The sequence below is a fragment of the Bombus fervidus genome, chromosome 7 (genome assembly GCF_041682495.2).
Source record: "Bombus fervidus isolate BK054 chromosome 7, iyBomFerv1, whole genome shotgun sequence".
Lineage (NCBI taxonomy): Eukaryota > Metazoa > Arthropoda > Insecta > Hymenoptera > Apidae > Bombus > Bombus fervidus.
Window position 1 is genome coordinate 5,919,120 of NC_091523.1, and position 23,069 is coordinate 5,942,188.

General features: G+C 28.6%; 4 protein-coding genes across 6 annotated transcripts; 2 read left to right on the plus strand and 2 right to left on the minus strand.

Annotated features, from left to right (window-relative positions):
* The first annotated feature begins 3,228 nt into the window (after positions 1-3,228).
* On the plus strand, positions 3,229-7,553 carry Klp64d (kinesin-like protein 64D). Its single transcript, XM_072006838.1, has 9 exons — positions 3,229-3,386; positions 3,635-4,053; positions 4,162-4,352; positions 4,508-4,647; positions 4,725-4,922; positions 5,005-5,396; positions 5,464-5,881; positions 5,960-6,085; positions 6,167-7,553. Exons 1-9 carry the CDS (start codon positions 3,372-3,374, stop codon positions 6,302-6,304), a joined length of 2,037 nt encoding a protein of 678 aa, XP_071862939.1. The 5' UTR covers positions 3,229-3,371; the 3' UTR covers positions 6,305-7,553.
* LOC139989002 (lysosomal Pro-X carboxypeptidase) lies at positions 7,547-10,144 on the minus strand. Its single transcript, XM_072006840.1, has 7 exons — positions 9,721-10,144; positions 9,310-9,450; positions 8,943-9,223; positions 8,710-8,867; positions 8,467-8,639; positions 8,012-8,361; positions 7,547-7,828 (listed from the first exon to the last, which is right to left on the minus strand). Exons 1-7 carry the CDS (start codon positions 9,886-9,888, stop codon positions 7,615-7,617), a joined length of 1,485 nt encoding a protein of 494 aa, XP_071862941.1. The 5' UTR covers positions 9,889-10,144; the 3' UTR covers positions 7,547-7,614.
* Positions 10,145-13,801: 3,657 nt separating this feature from the next.
* LOC139988999 (uncharacterized) lies at positions 13,802-21,528 on the minus strand. Of its 3 annotated transcripts, none has more exons than XM_072006835.1 (12): positions 21,138-21,528; positions 20,124-20,994; positions 19,963-20,051; positions 19,668-19,868; positions 19,334-19,369; positions 18,886-19,125; positions 18,590-18,762; positions 18,037-18,498; positions 17,618-17,940; positions 17,413-17,516; positions 16,031-17,344; positions 13,802-15,937 (listed from the first exon to the last, which is right to left on the minus strand). In XM_072006835.1, the coding sequence occupies exons 1-12, from the start codon at positions 21,252-21,254 to the stop codon at positions 15,734-15,736; spliced, it is 4,134 nt and encodes a 1,377-aa protein (XP_071862936.1). In that variant the 5' UTR covers positions 21,255-21,528; the 3' UTR covers positions 13,802-15,733. The 3 variants fall into 3 exon arrangements, with proteins under 3 accessions (XP_071862936.1, XP_071862935.1, XP_071862938.1); XM_072006834.1 differs by having other exon boundaries at positions 18,886-19,121; positions 19,330-19,369; XM_072006837.1 differs by lacking the exon at positions 19,334-19,369.
* A 66-nt stretch (positions 21,529-21,594) lies between these two features.
* On the plus strand, positions 21,595-22,920 carry Dtd (D-aminoacyl-tRNA deacylase). The gene is made up of 4 exons (XM_072006841.1): positions 21,595-21,781; positions 22,158-22,248; positions 22,336-22,571; positions 22,727-22,920. Exons 1-4 carry the CDS (start codon positions 21,739-21,741, stop codon positions 22,840-22,842), a joined length of 486 nt encoding a protein of 161 aa, XP_071862942.1. The 5' UTR covers positions 21,595-21,738; the 3' UTR covers positions 22,843-22,920.
* Positions 22,921-23,069: the final 149 nt, after the last annotated feature.

A 23,069-nucleotide genomic window follows, 5' to 3' on the forward strand; every position in this document is an offset into this window, starting at 1 on the left:
TCACGAGTATAGAAACACTGACCTGCCGTCACGAGAGGAGAGCAAACCAGGTAAGAGGTAACAGAACCTCTCCCTACTATTCCCGTCCTGTCCTCTCTTTCTGCTTCACTCGCTCTCCGTCCTCTTTTTCCACCTTTTTCCTTTCTTCCCTCCTTAATCTTCTCTATTCTTTCTCCTCGCCTTTCCTATCTTATTTTTCTTTCTTACACCTGTATTTCGTACTTCCTCTGACTTTCCTTCTTTCTACTTCCCTCCCCTGTCTCTTTTCTGTATCCCTTATCTTTCTTTCTTCACAAAATTGTTGGGTCTGTCTTTTTCCTATTTCCACTGCTTTAATAGATCTTTTCTATTGCTTCGTTCCCTCCTTTCCTTTCTTCTTTTTTCCCTTCTTCATCTCTTTTATGCAAGAAATCAGGTGTATTGCGAAAATAGAATATATTAAATCTTATTCTATCTATGCACTAATCACTATTCCATTTTATTTTTTTTTCTTTGGTGTACCATTCTCTGACACTGACTAATTATATTTATAGCAATTAATAGTTTCTGGATTTCTAAATTAAAATAAAATATTATTGTAATTTATAAATGTAGTAGTATACAAATATGCTCCATTCTGCTGTATATTATAATTATATTTTATTTATATAATTATATTTTTGTTATATTTAAACGACATTTTAATTATGTATAGGTAAGACTAAAGTATGCATAGTTTACGTTTTGCGAATATTCTTTATACGCACGCTTTAGAAAGATGAATGAAATAATATGTACATATGTCTGAATGAGAAATGAGTAACATCCACTTCGATTAAGATCTCCGCGAGTAGATATATTCGATTGATATAATAAAATATTCTACTTTGCGAAATAACAATATAATAAATCTTTTGGTCAATTTTTGCATTCATTATATGGAAGAAATTGAAAAATATTGTTGTTTAGAATAAAACCGAAAATGTTGTTGTCGTACACAAATATATATAAACATACACGCCATCCTAAAGCTAAGCCTAATTCGAAGTAACCGGTTTTTTGATAAAACGCCCTCTTTACATATGAATAGAAAAAAAGATCAACAAACACCAGATACAATCGTTTAAACTACTATTTAAATACATACTGAATAACCATATAAAAAATATTTTTAAGGAAAATCATTAAAATATGATCTCATTTTATAATTTTTAAATTATGCTTTTTTATTTCCATAATTACCGCTAACGTAAAGCCACCCTGCAGCGTCGGAATTACATTTTCCAATATAAAGATTAATTTTAAACAAATTACATATAATTTGTTCTTTATTAGTTCCATTAATCTCAAACAAATGAGATTAATCATTTTCAAAAATACATAACATGCATATTATAAGTCCCTATTTCTCCACTATGTATTATATCGTATTTTTTTGCAGATCAACTTTAAATATACATCGACATTTTACAAGAAATGATAATGTTGGAGCAGAAGAAATTTCTATATATGTAGGCATATATTAATGTGTCTGATTGTTCATATATGTATTGGAGTAGGAAGATCGACATTTCGTCGAAGCGAATAGGTCCTTACCTGCTGCCTACACGTCCTGATAACTTTACATCACTGTAACACCGGTATATCTAGCAGCTAGCAGACAGTGCCGTGCGTATCACCAAGTTCACCGTCTTTTCTTGTAACGTAACCCTGCGTAGGGTGTATTGCTCTCGCGTGCAGAAAATGTATTGTTACGGTCGTCAGCTGCTCTTTCGCTTCAAACGAGTACACTCTTTCTCTAGGTGGGGATATGCATCAGGGTCCCAGGGTACGACATACAGAGGGGAATGACTAGAACACAGGGAGAGGGATTTGTTTCCTATTGTTCGCGCTGCATATGCATGCAATCTTTGCTCAACGATTGTCACTGTAAATTGGACATTTGTCGCCTATGGAACTTTTCTAAGGTTAACGTTTCTTTCTTTTCCCCGTTTTTTTTTTTTTTTTTTTTATAAATCTCAGTGACTCTTGTCCTGTATATAAATACTTCCTTGTTCTGAGCGTACTTCGTACGTTTCCTCGTTCATTCCTTTTCTCCTACTAGTTAATTATTATCATTTTATTTCAATATCATTAATTTTGTTATAATAATGTTATAATAATATTATATAAAATTTTTAAACTGGTAAATTTTATTCTTATTACTTGTAAATGTAATCATGATTCGCTTCTGTCTCCTGTTGCAGGAGAGGTACAGATACACGAATATTATTATTAATAGTTGCATAAAAGAATTATATGAGTCACTAATGTGAAATGTAGCCCCGCGGAGGCAAAATTTAGCTTCGTGGAAACCAAATTGTTTATTATTAATAATACAAATTAAAATATATTTTTTGACATTCAGTATTATGTATATACAATATATAATATAATATGAAATCATATATATTATATTTTATTATATTATATATATGATGATATACATATAATGGCATATATCTTGATATATAACACATATATGATATAACACATATGTATAGAAGACAAGTTAAAGTGCTAAAATGGAATTACCGACAGTGGTATAATTGCAGCGTACGAAAAAAAAATATTAGCTCAATAATTATACAGTTATTAACTTATTTTATACAACAAGAGATATATGTATATATGTTTATCTAAGATATACTCTGATTTGAACATTTAATCTGACCTTAGTTGACACTCTCAGAATTCAATCTTAATTCAATAAATGACACTTACATTTAGACACACATTTTGTAACCTTATATTTTTTAATTTCATTTATTCTCTTATTTTTTTATCAAACTGTTTCGTTTCATAATATATATTATATTTGTACATACATATATAAGAATATTTCATAACAAGTAAGACAAATGAAAAATCAATCATCTTATTTATTTATACTATAATATGATATAGTATAACTAAATAATACAACAACGGAAATATAAAAATTGTTTATCGTCAAAAAATTAAGGTCTATAAGTACGTTGTCTTTTGTTTATGAATTTGCATTTCATTTATATTATTGTCTAATAGTCTAATATCTGAAAGATAAAACGTAAGTACAAATGGAGATAAAATAAGAAAAAATATTTTATTTATACAACTACAGGATTTTGTAATATTGATTAAAATGTCTCTAATAAAATATCGGTAAATTACTCATTGAGTTCTTAATTTGATGGACTATAGATGACGTGACCTGCTTGCATCTACCTTCATGCAATATAATTATACAAATCGATCCATTTGTTTACGGAGGTCGTTTGCTAGTCCATTGCGTTTTACCAGTATTTTTAGATTAAATAGTATTATGCTTTAAATCCTGTGTTTATGTGACTTTAGAAGGAAATAAAGCTGCAATGCCGGGGACTGAAGTTAGTATTTTTATGTATCACAGAAACATGCATTTGAAATGAGATACTGAATTATTTTTTTGACAGTTCTGGCTGTCAAATCGTATTATTATCGTAATCGTATTATTCATTAGAAATTTGGGAAAAGAAATATAATAATGAATATAACTTAAATTTTATCGATATTTTACTCTTTTATTTCTCGTATCGTATAACTTTTTCATGATTTAATATTCTTAATTTTAATAATATAATAATCCTTTATCTAGGACAATACAACAGAACTCGGAGAAATAGAAAATGTTAGGGTTGTGGTCCGTGTTCGACCTTTAAATGGAAAGGAGTTGGACGGACACTGTAAGAATATAGTACGCGTGGATACGATAAATAGTGAAATAACAGTTGAAAATCCTAATGCTGCACAAGGAGAACCACCAAAAGTATTTTCCTTTGACGCTGTCTTTGATACTGATTCAACTCAAGTTGATATTTACAATGAAACTGCGAGACCTATTGTGGATAAAGTTCTTCAAGGATACAATGGAACTATATTTGCATATGGACAAACAGGCACTGGTAAAACATATACTATGTCAGGTGCAAAGACATCTCCACAACTTAGGGGAATCATTCCTAATACCTTTGCACATATTTTTGGATACATAGCTAAGGCTCATGACAACCAAAAGTAAGTATTTTTCATGAAAAAGAAAATAAATCAAAATTTCATTAGTATTCAATTTTATATTTAAGTATTTTGTGTGAATTAAACATGTAAAGGAATAATGTTTGATAGATTCCTTGTACGTGCAACATATTTAGAGATTTATAATGAAGAAGTTAGAGACTTACTTGGTAAAGATCAAAATACTAGACTAGAAGTAAAGGAAAGACCCGATATTGGAGTATTTGTAAAAGATCTCAGTGGCTATGTTGTCAATAATGCTGATGATTTAGATCGAATAATGTCTCTTGGTAATAAGAATCGTAAGTATCTTGTCAGGCACCTTTGTAGAATATATAATTTTATATATATAATTTTAAGTATTAATACCTATAATAGTGGAAATAGCCATGCTTCTAATGTTATAATAAATTGTTATAAACAACCATATGATATATAATTCTTATATAATACATAGGTGTTGTTGGAGCTACAGCAATGAACGTATCGAGTTCAAGGTCTCATGTAATATTTACAATCACAGTTGAATCTAGTCAACTTGGTGAGGATGGTGAACAACATGTAAAAATGGGGAAACTTCATTTAGTTGATTTAGCTGTATGTATCTTATTCTCATTATTCTACTGTACTTTAGTTTAACATATTTTCTAATTCATGCCACTGATATTCTCTAGGGTTCGGAAAGACAAAGCAAGACAAAAGCTTCTGGAGTTCGTTTAAGAGAAGCAACAAAAATTAATTTATCACTTTCAACACTAGGTAACGTAATATCTGCATTAGTTGACGGTCAGAGTTCACATGTGCCTTACAGAAATTCCAAACTCACGAGATTGTTGCAAGATTCTTTGGGTGGTAACTCGAAAACTTTAATGGTAACATTATTCATTTTCTTTCCTTTCTACGTTTTCTTTATCCATTATTCATGAAATAATTATTTCAATTATTTCAATTTAGTGTGCAAATATAAGTCCAGCAGATATAAACTATGACGAAACTATCAGTACACTTCGTTATGCGAACCGCGCTAAGAATATTAAAAATAGAGCGAGAATTAATGAAGATCCAAAAGATGCTTTACTTCGGCAGTTTCAAGTTGAAATCGAACAATTACGTAAACAATTGGAAGAAAATGGTGCTGAAATGTCTGAATCTGAAGACGAATCTGAAGATTCTGAAGAAACAGGGGAGACTAGACATGAGAAGAAAGCACGACGTAGAAGAAGTCAAATATTAACAATGGAAGAATTAGAAGATAGGGATATAGATTCCAATGAAAAAATTGACAAAGCTGAAAGAGAAGATAAAAGTCCCGATGACAAAGATGTTATCGAATTAAAAAGAACTCAGTAAGTTTTTAGAGAATTGGTTAAAAAATATCGCTGAAGAATATCTATAAGATATTAATTATTCTAGGAGCGAGAAAGAAGCATTACGAGAGAAAATGCAGAATCTACAAAATAAGATTTTAGTCGGAGGTGAAAATTTGTTGGAAAAAGCAGAAGCTCAAGAACAGTTATTGGCTGCAGCTGCAATTGAACTTGAACAACGTAAAAGCAGAGAAGAACAGTTGAAAAAAGCTATTGAAGCAAAGGAAGCTGAACGTATTGATATAGAAGAGAAATATTCTTCCTTGCAAGAGGAAGCTGCAGGGAAAACTAAGAAATTAAGTCGCGTACATACGATGTTAATGTCTGTTAAAGCAGAGTTATCTGATTTACAGCAAGAACATCAAAGAGAGATGGAAGGTCTTTTGGAAGGAGTTAGAGGTATTGGGCGAGAATTACAACTTCAAGAGCTAATAGTAAACAGTTACATTCCTGTTGAATATCAGGTATCTATAACAGTGTAATATTTTATTTAAAAAAATAAATATTTTCGCCAAAACGTCTATGTACTAATCCTATTTTAGACAACGATTGAAAGATATGTTCATTGGAATGAAGATATTGGGGAATGGCAATTAAAGTGCGTAGCATATACAGGTAACAATATGCGCAAAGCACAAATCACGCCACCATTAGGAACTAACAAGGATGTACGTATTAATTTTTCAAAATTAACAATAAATCATATTTATGTAATAAATCATCATACTTATAATAATGTCTATTCCTAGCAAATTCAACCTGATATGTCAAATATATATCTCTCTTACAATAACGGAATTGACAATACTTTCGTGCAACCAAAAAAAATACGAAGCCGATCTGGAGTTCCAAGGCCAACTACAGCACATAGACGTACACCACACTAAAACTATGTTTAATCTATAAAATGATAAAAATATTTATATTTCACGAAATATTCAATTCTATGATTTTTTAGAATTTTTTTAAAGCATTATTCTAATTTATTTTTGTTTATATAATATATACGAGAAAATGAGTATTTTCTACAATTATACATTTATTTCTATTCTAAATTAGGTATATTCACACTGATCTTAAGTACTCCATAGAAGCAAAGGGTATATACAGTATAATAGAACGATATCTAATTAACAAGACCGGTTTATTAAGAGCTACAATTTCTGTGTTGTATGATCATACAATTTAAAACTACATGCTATACAAAGTACTTAATTTCTGCTAATTTACATAAATTGCAGAAGTTAGAATTAAGTTCGGTAGAGTTATTATTATTTCAACTCGGATGATTTTCTTATATTGTACACACCATTAATACTTAAAGAAGAATTATAACAGTAAGATTTTATGTTTTATGTATTTAGATACATTTTTCTGCGATGTCTATGAAATATTAGATGATGAAATCTAAATCAATGAGTATCAACTTCCACAGAAATTACATTTTCATATTTAATAGCATGCTATACAAGTTACTATTAAATGGAGAATTAATATAAAGATTTTAGGGAGGAAAAAGTATGTGCTGTACCTGTGTAATAAAAAATAAGATCGTTTAGCTCGATATAGGAAATTAGAGTTAAATGTAACTGAAAACAATAGGAACGCAGTCTTTATCAAAAACTTAGCAATCTTATGTCTTTTTACATTGTCATTTATGTATTATAATTTGATAAAGACCAGATTTTCTTTAGCTTAATAATAGTATTACAATAAGTATTTCTATATAACGTTAAATTTTGTCATTAAAACATTTTATGATAATTATTTAAAGAACTTAACAAAAAGTAACTTGGGTTTTGTTTAAAATTTAACGTGTACCAATGCTTGCTTAATCATTTATATCAATAAACTTATAGAAAAAGCAAAGCACATCTCTATGGCAGAATAGGATTTTAACTGCACTTAAATTATTTTTTACTCTATATTATCGAAAATATTTAAAAATTTTGTCTGAGTTTTAACTTTTTATTATGATATTAAGTACTGTGATAATAAAAATTCTTATTATTCTCAATTCCTTACCAATTATTTAAATCAGTTAAGGATACTAGATGTAATTAGTATTGTGTGTATATTATGCTTTTTTAAATATATAATTTACGAAATAAAAATAAATAATTATGTACTTATATAGTTTTCCGCATATTCGTTTTTTATTAAAGTTTCCCATCACAACATCAGTATAAAAATTTAGCTAATAAATTTTGTTTTTATCTCGGTATTCTTGAATCCATTTTTTAATAAAGAAGCGATGGTATTTCCGTGCTAAAATAACACTATATGGATCATTGGCATCACTGCTTCTTAAGTCAAGATGATGTGCACTTTCTGGTATTATTACTGCTACTGCTGAAGAAGATAAGTTTTGTAATACTCCACCACTAGACCATGGATCCATTAAACCATTACTAAATGAAACAAAATAATGAATAAATAAAAGATTACATTATAAATGATAATTGTATTTCATGTGAAATATTAGTATATATATATATATATATATGTAGACTTGTATTATGCATATATTAATCTCACATTTGTTTCAATTGTTCCAAGTAAAAAAAGTTGATATTACTTGACGATATATATACCTGAAAACAATATTTGTTGCAGTAGATAGATCTTTACATCCATATTGTTCGCATACTAAGTTTGGCAGTGGTTTTACTGAATATTGCTTCATACAGTCCTTGGTATAACTATCCAAATTCCATGAACGAGGTTTAAACATATCATTTATTCCATCTGAACAAATTGGCATTACCATTTCTGTACAAGCTTGGAAAGGCCATCCAACAGCACCTAATTGAGGCACAGAATCATTTAAATTTAAACACTTTGTTTCACTAGTATAATTAGTGAATATATTAATTGCTTTCTGTATTGCTATTAACAACTCTGTTCCTACGAGTGATTGATTTGTTAGATGTTTGCATACAGCCTGTAATAACAACAATATCTTGTAAATTATGAAATATATATAAATGAAATAATTTTATTTAGAGATTAATTGAACGATAGACTAACTGTAAATTGAGATACTTACTTTAACGGGGTAAGCAGGTAATGGTGTCAAAAAGTTAGCTTCATATGGATAATTTACTACAGCAAGGTTTATATAAATATCCTCCAAATAAGACATTAGTTGTTGGACATCACTTGAATTTTTTAATGGTTGACATAATTTCCAACTATCTGCTAACCACTCTCTCCCTTTGTCTATTAGGAAAAATAGAAAATAATTTTAAAAATATAAAAAGACAATATAAATAATAGGTTACCCTATTACCGCTTGATGTTATATTGATAATAGTATTCCATGATCTACGAATAAGTTTTGGACAGTTTGTATGAGCTGTTTTAAAATCTGAGGTAACTATGCGCGCAAAAGCTTCACATTCTGTAACTCCACTAAACTGTAATATTGGAGCTGAAGATGCAATTGCTCTGTAATATTATATAATTTTTATTTATATTATATATTATTCTTATTGTATTTCTAGTTGGTACTGTTTCACTAACCCTTGTACAACATGAGGATATTTCATACGTATCCATGCACTAAGCATACCACCATATGAACCACCAAAAACTATAACAGGACTATACTTATATTCTGGTTTAGATTTCACATATTGAATCAAATCAACATAATCTGCAAGGGCTTGTTGAGATGTTAGATATCCTAAATGATTCAAATCCATGTAGGATTTATTGCCATAAGGCATAGATTCTCCATAGTAACGATGTTCAGCAAAAATTAATAAAGCTCCAAATTCTGGAGCTATGTCCCACATAAAACCCTGTAAAATATAAAAATTAAGTCAAAATTTTAAATTATGTTTAAATAAAATACGTTAGTTAATTATCCTATAGGTTATATACTTACAGTATTTTGAGCAAAATTTTCAATGTTACCTTCATTTCCAGTATAAAAGAAAATAGGTGCATCTTTTTTGATTTGCCAAGTATTATTTACGAGATATCGTAATTTAAATGTATCTGACACTGAAAAGCTAAAGTGATCCACCTGTGATATATTTAAAATAATTTATTTTTTATACAAAAGAAACTATAAATAAGATTCATACACGTATGTAATGTATAGAACTTTAGTAATTTAATAAGTTTAGATCTCTGTATATTGAGTAATTTTCTCATAAGGCACATGCAATAATCGATAATTTATAAATGTAAGAATATATGTACATTAAATAGGCAAAAAAAGTAAATATATAAAAATAATTCGTAACGAATGTCACCGATAAAAGTTCTACATCAGGAATTTAATATTACATACTGGCATATCAATTGTTTTAATCTCATATTTGTATTTCCCGCTGTATAACTCATTTTGAGTGCGTAATTGATTTTGATAGTTTCCGTAAAATTTATTTAAAAGGATATATTGCATGGTAGGTTGCCATAATGCAATAAAAAGGAATATTAAAATATTGTACAGTCCCATCTCAATACACTATCAATGAATTCCAGATTCCAACTTTTAATTGACATTAATTGAATTAATTTATGATAAACCAACATCGGCAACAACTGTCTTCAGAGCATTTCCGTATCAGGTTACTGATATATATACACACATATGTGTATACATATATACAGGGTTATTCACAATCGTATATGTATTACAGTGTATTAACTTAAAACCCGACATACAAAACTTGGAAAATGGTCACATGGCCACACGTACTTTTAACACTACAGTCAAAACATGACATACACCACCTATAAATTACCGCTACAACTAGAGCTAATTATAAACGAGAACACAGAGGGAGTCCGGTGTCAGTGGCTACTACACGCATAGAGTTCATTTGAAAAATACTCATGTATATTCGCATTTTTACAAACAATACAACTCTTTCTTACTTCGATCGGCATTTTTTATTTTTAACGATTTGAACATTTTTTCTATATTATAATTTAAAATTTGTGGCTTTTGTATAGTATCCAGACTGCAAAATATTCGACTAGAATGATAATTTTTAGAAATTTTTGAGATCGTTTTAAAAATTTGGTATGGCTTACTCTGTATGCATTTGAATTGTATTGGATTAGGTTTGGATTATTTTTTATTTTCCGGCCACCATGCCGAGGTGGCCTGTTAGACTGTGATTGTACAAACAGCGGTAAATGGTAAAATTAACATTTGATGCATTGGCATTAGTTGTGCCATTGCTTGTTTTACTGCTTTGTAGGATCACGGCCTTACACGGATTTGTAAAGTTAAGATTTTTGTCGGTCAAATATTCATAAGGCTGAATTTTCAAAACTGTTTATTACTATTAAAAATAACGGCTTTGACAATCTAAAATACTTCTGAAAAGACACATTCAAATAAAAAATTTTGCTATAAATACGTTGAGTGCAAGAATGAAAAACAAGGGTGAATGTGAGATGCAGCTAAGACGCTTCATACAATTCATTTAAAACTTATTAGCATAGCTATATTTTAAAACATTTTCTGGAATATCTCGGAAACTAGTCGAAATAGAGGAATGGTGTTAATCCAGGCGGATTTTTTTCCGCTGGGGATATAACTGTGTAAACAGATTTTTTAAAAGTCCATTTGTTCAAAGAATATATTACAATCTGTGTTCGACCTTTCGCGGAGAGACGCAATCGCAAAGAAGCGCGCCAACGAGAGTCATAAATTCCCATTACGATTTGATAATCGACGCCACGAATTGGTCAATCCCCTATTTCGGTTAGGATAATAGAGGTGGTTGATCTGATGATAACACTTAGTTAACAAATTAAAATATGCACTTTATCCCAACAACTTTGTAGATATAAATAGTTACGCGTGGTGCGTGTAGATGTATTTTCAGCGAAGTGTAAATAGTAAGTTAAACTGATGACTGATTAATGATCGAAAAACCAGTCAAGAGATGGTGACTGACCTAGGTATGAAAAGCCATATAAGATATTGACTGATCAAGGGATGAAAAACCAGTCAAGATATTGTCTGGTCAACAGATGAAAAATCAGTGAAGTTCGGTGATGATGCTGTCGCAGAGAATAAATTTTGCTGGGATGTTGGTCGCCCCACCAACGGTCGCTTGTGGGTGGAAATAGCTGTTGAACATGGGAAAAACCTGACTTTCCCATTTTTTATCTGATTGAACAATAACCCTAAGGAACATCTCGACTTGAAGGATGTTTTGTAGCAATTAAGGGCCTTGACGGTAAAGTAAAATTGGTTAGTTTTACGACGGTTCCTTAGGATTATTGTAGTCCGACTAATTATATTTGCACAGCTAGTGGCCGCTTTGACCGAGGGATGGATTCTGGTTTATGTAAAGAGTCACCGGACGTAACAATCTGATACTTCTTCATTAATGTTTTATGTAAATATTTATCTATTTTTATGTAAAGTGTTTGTGTAGGTTGTAGATTATACATCTAAACTGTAAATATGGATAAAATAGATCATTAATTTTTCACAAATTATCAAACATGATTATTACTGAAATTTGCTCATGCACGGTGTTTTCCAACAGGCAAATAGAACTTTACAAGCTGATTTGCAGTATTATTCTAAATAGAAATCATCAAATAAGCATAGAAGTCTTACAAAAGTCTATAAAAATTACCATATCAAAATTACCAAAAAGTACCATAAAACTTATAACTCCAGGTAGGTACAAAGAGTCTGCTGTGTTGCTTTCTGTCGAAGATGCCTACATGGCTTATTTTGAATGCTTAATTATCTGTCTAAATACCCTGAATATCTTTTACATTATGAGTTTACACTCTTTGAAACTTTTTGTAATTGCATTTGAAATGATTCTTAAAGGCTTTTTTGAAAATTAGGGATATTCGTTCTTTAATAAAATTTATCATCGACACATAGCTAAATAATCTTTTTATGGGTACAGAAAAAAGTATCGGTATATATATAGACGCTCTTATGAAATTGAAATTAAGCTTTACAAAATTTGCTATTCAGATATTTCATACGATAGCGCTCAATCTGTATCTGTATCTTGGCCATAGATGAAGTCAATAGTATAATATATCGCGGCCACAAATATCGGTTGTGATATATCTACCAGGTAAACGGGCGAAATGAACAATGACACATAATTCCTTACGGTAGCTGATCATTATTTGATCTATGAGGTGAATTCAGTAAAGAGGTTTGTTAGATTTGTTTGCGCATAGGAATATTTCGGCCGATTTTGAATTGTCTTCAAGAATTTTAGCATAAAGAATCGTCTCTTAAATTTTTTTACACCTGTAGCCAAACATCCTGTATAGGATGTTGTAAATATTCGGAAGTCCGTCCAAACCCGAAAAGGGAGAATTAGGCATAATAAATAATAGTAGGAATAAATTTCTGGTAATTACTGCTGTAGTATATTAAACTTCTCTAAATCAACGAAAGACAATTTATGATTTGAATAATTTCTTCTAAAACAATTTCTATAGAAAGAGAAAGAGAGAGAGAGAGAGAGAGAGAGAGAGGAGAGACTTTCTATTTTCTTTTTTATATTTCAAGAAAAAATTTCAAGTACGACGCTTGATATACTTTTTACAATAACATTAAGCAACATTTCCTCATCGAGTATTGTTAAACTGAGGATTGTAATTTATTTGGAAATTTTGGTAGCTAATGTAAAAGACTATAATATAGATTTCATTTCACATTGTTTCATTTGTATCAGTTTGTATATATAAACATGTAACAAATATATATAAAAGTATACATAATTAATTTTCATATTTTTGTATTTGTTAATCATAATGAAAAAATAAGAGTTAAGTTATGTTTGTAAATATTTACTGAGAAAAATTTATAGTTACTATATATATAAAAATTTATAGTATAGTAATAAGTTATATTTTTTTATTTATTATATAATTTTCACTCCTAGGGGACATAGAATGGGATTTGATTTACAAAACATATTAAATCACACAGCCTTCCATCCCATATCATACCTTTATGGCCTTGTACTCCTAGTTTGTATACCGCACATACCCCTATTCTTTGGATGTCATTTTGGTACCTAATGTCTATTCTTGTTGCTAACATCAGAGAGAACATCAAACATCTTTTTACTTATATCTAAACTTTTGCCTAAGCCTACTTGTTTGATTCTGCTAATCTAAATTATCCTAAAATATATTACTATGATCTACAAACTACAGATTAACCACTTCTCTTGTCCTTCCCTTCCTCTTTATTGTCCTATCCATGTTTTCTTAATCAGTTCACATTCTTCCTTCTTCATTTAATAATTTTTCTATATTGCATATTCTGCCCCCCTCCCCAATCCTCGCATCCCTGTGTAGTTTTTCAATTAGTGCTTTAGGATCTCCAAATCCTTCTCACCATAAATATTTCATCATAAAATATACCTCCTCCTTTCTTTATTTTCCCAAAATCTGTTGTTCACTTCAACATTCCCATACCTCAACCAACAGTTCTTGCGACCAACAATTAGCTCACCCTTCATCCTTCTTTTTCTAAGTACTTGACTTAAGTAGACAGAAACAAGTGGTAAACTTATATCATCTGTTATATCTTTTTCTATTTATTCTGTTGTATTTTTTTTAACTGTGCATTTCCTTGTCTCTTTCCCTTATAATCTTTTTCTCCATTTTCCTTTCTACATTCCCCATCTGCTCCATTTCTTTCTGACTCCATTCAATCTTCCACATAATTCTCTTCCTTCCTTAGTATTTAATGTAACCTCTGATTTTATCCTTTTCTCCTTCAAACATTGTTCCATTAAACTGTTACCTCTCCCTGTTTTGTTTTCGAACTTCATGACTCTTATCCTGGTCTCTATTCTTATTAGTAATGAATTATGTTAATATAATTATATTTAGGGTTTCAGTTAATTTAAATTGACTAATTAATAGACACTGACATAAAATCTTTATTACAAAAAATAAATTAATTCATTCTACATACAAAAATACAACTAATATTAATAATACTCTCTATTTAGTGATGATTTAATAATTATATTATTATCAAGAATCATCATTATCAAAGCATGACAGTAATGACACCGGTAAAATTAATAGTTTATAATGTATGGCATATAATGCACAAATATCATAAACCATACTTAAGATGTGATAAAAATTCCTGAAATATATATTTTTCTTTTTTAAGAATTAAAAAACGCTTATTAATAATTACTTTTAAAATCTGTATAAAAATTTTATAAAGAAAACTAATCGCAACAGTCTGTGGTTTGATAATTAAGAGTATGTTACACGCATTAAATTGATCTTATTTTATAAATTATAAGATTAGAAAAAAATTATGGCTTCGTGATTCATTTACAGAAATGTTTACACGTATTAGTTTGTACAAAACATTTTATACGTATATGCTCAAAAATTAAGTAATATCAACTTTGAGGCAATGTCCTAAATGCCAGATGAATATTCAATTTCAATGTACAACATATCGGTTACATTTAATAATTCGACTTCGCACATCAAACATAAACGTAAAATTTTTATTTATAACGTGAATTTTTAATTTAGAATTTAACGTGAATAATGTCATTCATTGTCTATTTTGTACAATCTTAATATTAATATCTTTAATTCCTTTTAGGATATACATATAAATCGTAAACAATTGTTTAATACTCAAAGGTATACTTTGATATTTTCAATTACAATGAATTTATGTTTATTTTACTAAGGAAAAAGATCTATATATTCCAGTCTTGCATTATGATATTATGTCATATGTTTAGTAAGAACATGTGACTGAGTGTCTCATTTATACAGAGAGGAGGACTTGTTTATGGTTTAAATATAGACAATTTATAAAATTACGAAATAATATTAATGAATGTAAAAATGATTCTCTTCACTTTTTACAAATTCACATTGTCCCACGATTAATATATAAATTTTAGTAATAAATTTCAGTAATTATAATTAGTATTCTCTATTAATTAACTGGAAATTGTACTTTAGTATTATCGTTTAGATGACATTACTGTTTATAATTATGTTACTACTCCTTAAAATAAGGTACAGTAAATAAGTATTGCTAATTCTATCAATATACATCTGCCACTTTTAAGTGATTGGTCCCTAACACAAAAATCTCCTAATAGAATGTTGTACAATAAAGTGCTTTAAATTAAAAAATATCTAGCCTCTTCTAACTACTTTTTTCCTTTAAACTATATTGCATACTAAAATATTAATATATATATATATATATTAAATATAATATATATATAATATATATATTAAATATAATATATATAATATATATTTTTTTAAACTAAATATTAATATATACTTCAACATTTACTTTTGTACTTCTGTGTAAGTTGCATTTGTTCTATTCTTTCAGTATACTGACATTCAATTTCTTTAAGTTTTTCTTCTTGAGTACTAACTATTGCATCAAGCTTTTGTTGTAGCTGATTCATGGCTTTTTTGTATCCTTCCTCTATACGTTTACCTTCACTTAATGAAAATTTCTCTTGATTCACTGCATACTCCTAAACAATTTTTAGATATTAAATTCGTAACATAGAGGGAAATTAATAAAATGGGTAAAATAGATATGATTTACTTTTCTATTACAAAATTACCTTGTAGTTGATCGCAGTCTTTTTTGCCGACTGATATTTAGTTTTTAACGTATCGATATTACTTTTCATTTCTTTTTCTCTTTCTTTTAACGTTTTTATCTCTGTTTTCAAATTTTCTTCACTTTCCTGTAACTGCTGTAATTTTTCATTCATTTCAACTTCTTTATCTTTTACTTCCCAAATTTCTCTAACCCATTTAGTCATAACTTTAGCCATTAGATTTCTCTCCTCATCCACATCACTTTCTTTTTGCTTTAATTCTTCTTGCAACTTTTCGATTTCCAACTGTTTCGCTACCAATTCCTTATAACAAGTTTCAATCATTTGACTAAATCGTTCCTTCGCCACTTTTAAATTTTCTACTTCCTGTGTCTTTTCGTGACATATGTTTTTTAATTTTGAAAACTGTATTAAAACTGTTTTATATGTTTCTTCCAACTCATTCCTTTTTTCTCGATCATGTTCCTCTATACGTTTAAGTTCTTCATGTACCTTCTGTTCCATCTCTTCGCGTAACTCTTTTACCATAACTTCCCTTATTTTTAGAAAATCTGTGCCATCACTTGAACTACCTGGTGATAAATTTAATTCAGGAAATACTTGCTTTTGATGCTTAATGTATTGTTCAAATTGTTTAGCTTGATTTTTTAACTTTAAAACAAATTGATCCCTTTCCATTTTTATTTTGTCAAAGTCTTTTAATCTTTCTAGTTCCTCTTCCTTTCCTTGTAAATCTGTTTCTAATTGTTTGATTCTTTGCTCCATAACATGATTACTCTTTCTTCCAGCCTTCAGATGATTTATCTTAATACTTAATTGTGTCGCCAAATCTTTGTAGTGAGAAAGTTCTTTTTCCAATACACATTTTGAATTTGATGATATTTCACTATTTTTTTTTAACCTACCCTCGAAATTTCCAATTATACTTTTCGTTTCTGATAATTCTACTTCTAACTGCGCGATTTTATCTTTATAAATGCTTGTTTCACTAATTAAACTGTCACATTTATTTTTTAAATCTTCATTTTCTATTTGATACCGAGATACTTTTAATTTTACATCATCAGAGTCTTCAATCTTTGAATTTCGCTTGATACTTGATAATTCAGAATCAAGTTTAGAAATTTTAGTAATAAGATTATTCCTTTCACTAATTGCATTTTCATATTTCTTTTTCCAAGATTCTTGAGATATTTCCATCTGTGCTGTCTTCAATTTAGCATCATCTAAGGCAGATTGATATTCCAATACCTTTTTATGTTCTTTAACTGCAGCATGTAGTTTATCTTCTAAACGTTTACAATCTTCTTCTAACTATAAATGTATTAAGTTTGATGAATTTATATATAGCAGACAAACAATAATAAACAAGATATATATACCTGATTTATTTTTTCTAAATGTTCGGAACAATGATCTGGCAAGTGAACACTTATCTCTTGGTTAGGGTGGGCATTGCGTAATTCATTTAAAGCTTCTTCTTTAGCTGTAAATATTAAATTTATAATAGGTCTTAGTAAAATTTTTAAACATATGAAAGAATAAAAGACATCCAAATTTTATTGTTTTAAGCGATATCAATTTTACCTTTTTCAATTTCTTGGTGAATTTTGTTTGTATATTCATCTTTCTTCTTCCTTTCACAATTTAGATCTTTTTCTAATTCAATTACTTTATTTCTGTACATGTCGCACTCTTCCGTTAATTTTTCTGCTATCTTTACTTGTGCCTTTAAATCATGTTGGTATCTTTCTATATCTATTTCACGTTCTTCTAAGCTAGTATATTTTTCTCTTAACATTTTGATTTCAGATTTGTGTTCACTTATTAATTGTTCTTTTGTACTACAGATATCTATATACAATTCTTTAACACGATCCAATTCTTTTTGCGTTTGTTCCAATTGCACACTGTAAGTTAAAACATTTATCTCACCCATTTTAAACGTTATAATATTAACAAGCAAAAGATATATTTACAATAACAGAAACAATGTTAATACTTACGATAATTGCACTACTTCAACTCGTGCTTCTTGCCTAACTCTTTCTACAGCTTTAGCATGTATTTCTAAATATTCTTTATTGTACTCATCAATGGTGTCTTTTTCTTGCTGATTTATGTTTTCTTGGTGTAATTTTATAAGTGTTTCTTCATTAATTGCTAATGTTTCTTTTAATTTCTGTTCTAATTTTGTTTTTTCTTCTCTCAATGATTCACATTGTTTTTTTACATCACTGAGATGATTGGACAACTTCTGTATTTGAGCATTTGCTTTTAAAGCTTCATTCGTAAGTACAGATTTCAATTCTTGTTCTAGTTCATTAACACGTTTAGCGTATCGAGTTGCTTCTTGTCGACATGTATCTGCTACAATTAAAGCTTTATCAACTTCTTTTTCTTTTTGTGATAAAGTATTTTCTAATCGAGTTATTTCTTTCCTTTTGACAGCTTGTCCAGCTAAACATCTACAAAGATAACAAGATAACAATAAAATTAATATTCTACCACATAATAATTTCATCCAATATAAAATTACTTTTAATTAAAACGAATTACCTTTGCAATTCTCCCCTTAATTTATTTGTGATATCATCATAGGGCTTTGATTTTGATTTATTATGAAAATCGCCTAATTTCATTTGTCTAATAGAATCAGATTCTTCTTCTAATGTTGTAGCTAACAATGAATCATACTGTGCAGCATCATTTTTTGCTATCTCTAATTTATTCTATATATATATATATAAATACATTATTATTTTTAATATAAATCTTGCACATTTTTTAAACATATTTTAGGATATATAGTGGATTGAAGCTGTACCTTAAATGTAAATTAATACTTTAAGTACCTGTAATTCTTGAATCATTTTTTGCATTTCTTCTCTTTCTTGTGTTAAAACTTTAATTTGTGCTTGAAGCTGCATTACTTGCTGAGCGTTATTTGTAGCCATAAGATTTCGACACTGCGCCTGACTTTCTTCTAATGCTTGTGCTAAACGATTCATTGTATCTCCTTTCTCTACCATCAATGTTTCATTCGCCCTTCTTACATCAGCTAATTTATTTTCCAACGCGACATAAGATGCTTCCTATTAAAATTCAAGAAAATCAAACATGAAATTACGATAATTTAATGAGTTAAAATATAATTCTTCTGGTATAAATATGACTTTTTAATAGTACTCTCATGCAAAGAAAATAAGTACATATGTGAAAACCAAGAAACTTATATAATTATACAATATGTTCTTTACAAGAGCAATATAATTCTCAAAAAATACAATATCAACAACTTGCCCAAATACAATGATTGTTGGAATCCATATTGAACAGCTATGACACAAATGTTTATCATTATTATTATTATTATTATTATCATCATCATCATCATCATCATCATCATTGCCATCACCATCACCATCACCATCACCATCACCACCATCACCATAATCATTATTATTATTATATTTGTAACTTAATGAATATTAACAAATAACAATATTTTAGCGTGTCTTTATTATAATAGTTTATAATAAAAAGATATACACTAAAATCTAATTATCTATCAATATAAATTAAGTTATAAATAAATATGAGCAAAATGTAATACATAATGTAATAGTAGAAATACCTTTGCATTAAGTTTGTCAGTAAGAACATCTATTTGAATTTGCATATTCTTCATTTCAACAGCATGTTTCTCTTGCGCTTGTTTCAAAAATTTTTCATGTGTTTTATCATTTGCTTGTAATGCTTGTACTCTTTCTAATACAGCTATTTTTTGTTGTAATTCTATTACAGAATCTCTTGCGACATTTAATTCTTCTGTCATCTAAATTTTGTAATTTTTATAATTAGGTAATTAATGCATCTAATGCTATTGTTACGATAAAACCATTGTTCAAAATAGTACAGGAAAGTCTTACATTTTGATTAGTTTTCTCTAAAACTGCATTTTTCTCCTTCAATGATGTTATTTGATTATGAAGATCAGCAATCTCAGCTTTTGCATCAACTACAAGAAACGCTTAATTTTATAATCTTTTATCTAGATAACATTTTATGAACATGTTTCATTAAATCTTACCCAAAGCATGTTGCGTTTGATTTCTAGATATGTTTGATCTTTCAATATCAGCCTGTAAAAGTGTTATTTTCCTACTAAGCTGATTCTTCTCTTCTTCTTTTTCCAACTGAACTTGTTGCAATTCTTCTGTTAATCGCTTAACTTCTTTCATTCGCACTGTATATAAAACTTCTAATTGTTCCTTACTATCATACTCGGCCATTTTATAAGCTACACCATCATCTGTTGATCTGCCATTTGGACTTGTTTTGTAACAATGATTTATATGATCAGATGTAACATTGTCACCACCTCCAAACTCATGAATTTGCTTACATTGTACATTATTGTCATATCCATCGATATAACCATTATTTGAATAATTTTTACTTTGAGCATCGTAATGATTAGCTGGTGTGTGATAATTATACGAATAATTTTCATTAAATGTATAATCTTCCTCAACTTGGGTTCTTAAATCTTTAGGAAATGCAGTGTTTGGTAATCTTGTTAGTTCATAAGGTGTTTCAGCAATAATATTGTGCATATCATTATCCTTATTATTTTTAGAATATGGAGTGTCAGTTTGATCATATACATCAAAGTCTCTTTGTATATTGGAGATTGAAGGAGCAATTTCCATCTCCGACCTATGATTTATTATAGTACTATCATAGTTATTTGAATTTTTGACATGATCATAAATACCAAATTCTTTCTGTAATTGAGATACAGTTTGATCTTTGGATGATACAATTCTCTGAGGAGAATTTAACATAGTATTAGTAACTTCTGATCCTTTAGTACTATCTTGAAAATGGCTGTCATTGATAGAACTAGTGTCAGATTCATCATCTAAATCATCAAATGCATTGTCCAAGAGATCCTTGATCTAAAATATTAAACATTATCTATTAAAATTACAATCATTGAAGAATAAACTCTTTTGGGTAGAACTTTTTAATTAAACCGCAAATCAAGTAATGAAATTGGAAAGTTAAAATAAAGGAAGGAATAAAGTAAAGGAAGATGCACCTCTTTATTACGTTGCTTAGCATCTTCTTGTTCTTCATCTTCTTCTAAGTCTTGTATATTTGTATTTAGTTGGATATTTTCTGAACCTAAAAATAAGCTCAGACCTGGACCCTCCATTCCTATCGTCTGGCATACACGAATTTATCATAAAAACCAAACATTTATAGCCAACATATTTTTGTTTATAACACCATAACCTAAACGCAACAAGTGGGTCACAGAAAATTAGTTTGAACTATAATCCCAGGTTTAACAATATATTACAAAGTCTTAATAAGCTCATTTTTACTAATCTCAATAAGTCCACGACAAACAACTCCGAGATTATTAAATTTTTGGAATGATTATACGCTCTGCAATTTGCTTGTAAACAATCTTTGAAAAGTCAAAATGCATTACAGGAAGTCTATATGCGGAAGTAAGCTTTCTGATTATCTCTGCTTTTCTATTGGTTCATTCATAGAGCATTACTAGCGATGATAGTAGCGTATTTCCTTCAAGAAATATTTAACTGTAAAGGATTTACGTGGATATATGTATATTAATACTAATAACAATAATTTCAACGGTGTAAAAAATAACGTTAGTCTCAACTTTGAACATGAAAGCAGTAATACAACGTGTGACAAAAGCTAGTGTTTCAGGTAATGATTAGGTTATATGTTTTGTTATAGTAACTAATTTGTCGTCTTTTAAGAAACAAGAATAAAAAAGAAATGTTAAATGTTACCATATGTCTATAAAATAAAAATTATATATGTATTATATATTGTATTAAATTGAATAAAACATGGTCAGAACACAGTTTCTCCTTTCTAATTCATGAGATACATATGTACATAATAATACATGTAAGAAGTATTGAACAGTATAATTTTCTATAGAATATAAAGTCATAAAGCGATGCATTAGCATTTATTTCAATTTAATTTCATTAGAACGTATAAAACGTTTTTTGCTATTATCATTATATATACTCAATTTATTCTCTATTGATATTACTATGAAATAATTTTTCAGTTAATGGTGAAATTATTAATAACATTGGAAATGGTCTCTGCATTTTAATTGGTATAAAAAGAGATGACACAATAGAAGACATGAAATATATGTAATATATAATATTATTATAATACATATTTTGAACAAAATAATCTAGCTCAGTGTAAAAGATAAAGTAAAATCTTATTTTTCTTAGAATAAAAAGAATATTGAATATTAAAATGTTTGATGATGATAATAATAAAAAGTGGAGTAAAAATGTTATGGATAAAGAATATGAAATATTATGTATTAGTCAGTTTACATTGTACCATACCCTAAAAGGAAATAGATTAGATTTTCATAAAGCCATGCCTGCCCAAGCAGCTGAATCATTTTATAATAATTTTCTTATTGAACTTGGTAAGAATTATAAACCAGAATTAATTAAAGGTAAATAATCAATAACTATAAGCTATTAACTTCATATAAAAATATGTTGTTTATTGCATCTGAATAGAATGAAAATAGAATGAACTTCTATCAAATCGTTATTAGATGTTTGTTCAGAAAAGTAATATATTCATTCTATCAAATAATTTCTACAGATGGTAAATTTGGAGCAATGATGGAAGTTAATATAAAAAACAGTGGACCTGTAACATTAGAAATAGAATCTCCACTTAAACTTAACAAATCAAACCAATGTAATGATGCACAATGAATATTGATGAAAAATCAAAATGAAAATATATGAATATTAATTAAACATACAATAAATGTTATTAAATACATAGTTTTATATATTTTTCTAATTTTTTCCCCTCTTTTTATATATAGATATGTTTTTCTATCGTTTAACAGTTTCTATGATAAATTCATTCCCTTTCTATATTTAATAAACATTATTCTTGCATGATATAATTTGAACCCAATTAATTTCTATATAAT

Coding starts and splice junctions, on each gene's coding strand:
- Dtd (XM_072006841.1), top strand. CDS start 21,739: ATGAAAGCAGTAATACAACGTGTGACAAAAGCTAGTGTTTCAG. Junction 21,782..22,157: donor GACAAAAGCTAGTGTTTCAG/GTAATGATTAGG, acceptor ATAATTTTTCAG/TTAATGGTGAAATTATTAAT. Junction 22,572..22,726: donor TAAACCAGAATTAATTAAAG/GTAAATAATCAA, acceptor TAATTTCTACAG/ATGGTAAATTTGGAGCAATG.
- LOC139988999 (XM_072006835.1), bottom strand. CDS start 21,254: ATGGAGGGTCCAGGTCTGAGCTTATTTTTAGGTTCAGAAAATATCCAA. Junction 19,370..19,667: donor CTGACAAACTTAATGCAAAG/GTATTTCTACTA, acceptor TTTGTGTCATAG/CTGTTCAATATGGATTCCAA. Junction 17,345..17,412: donor ATTTAGAAAAAATAAATCAG/GTATATATATCT, acceptor ATACATTTATAG/TTAGAAGAAGATTGTAAACG.
- Klp64d (XM_072006838.1), top strand. Junction 4,648..4,724: donor TTCATTTAGTTGATTTAGCT/GTATGTATCTTA, acceptor GATATTCTCTAG/GGTTCGGAAAGACAAAGCAA. Junction 5,397..5,463: donor ATCGAATTAAAAAGAACTCA/GTAAGTTTTTAG, acceptor TAATTATTCTAG/GAGCGAGAAAGAAGCATTAC.
- LOC139989002 (XM_072006840.1), bottom strand. CDS start 9,888: ATGGGACTGTACAATATTTTAATATTCCTTTTTATTGCATTATGGCAA. Junction 9,451..9,720: donor TTAAAACAATTGATATGCCA/GTATGTAATATT, acceptor AATATATCACAG/GTGGATCACTTTAGCTTTTC. Junction 9,224..9,309: donor AAAATTTTGCTCAAAATACT/GTAAGTATATAA, acceptor TATATTTTACAG/GGTTTTATGTGGGACATAGC.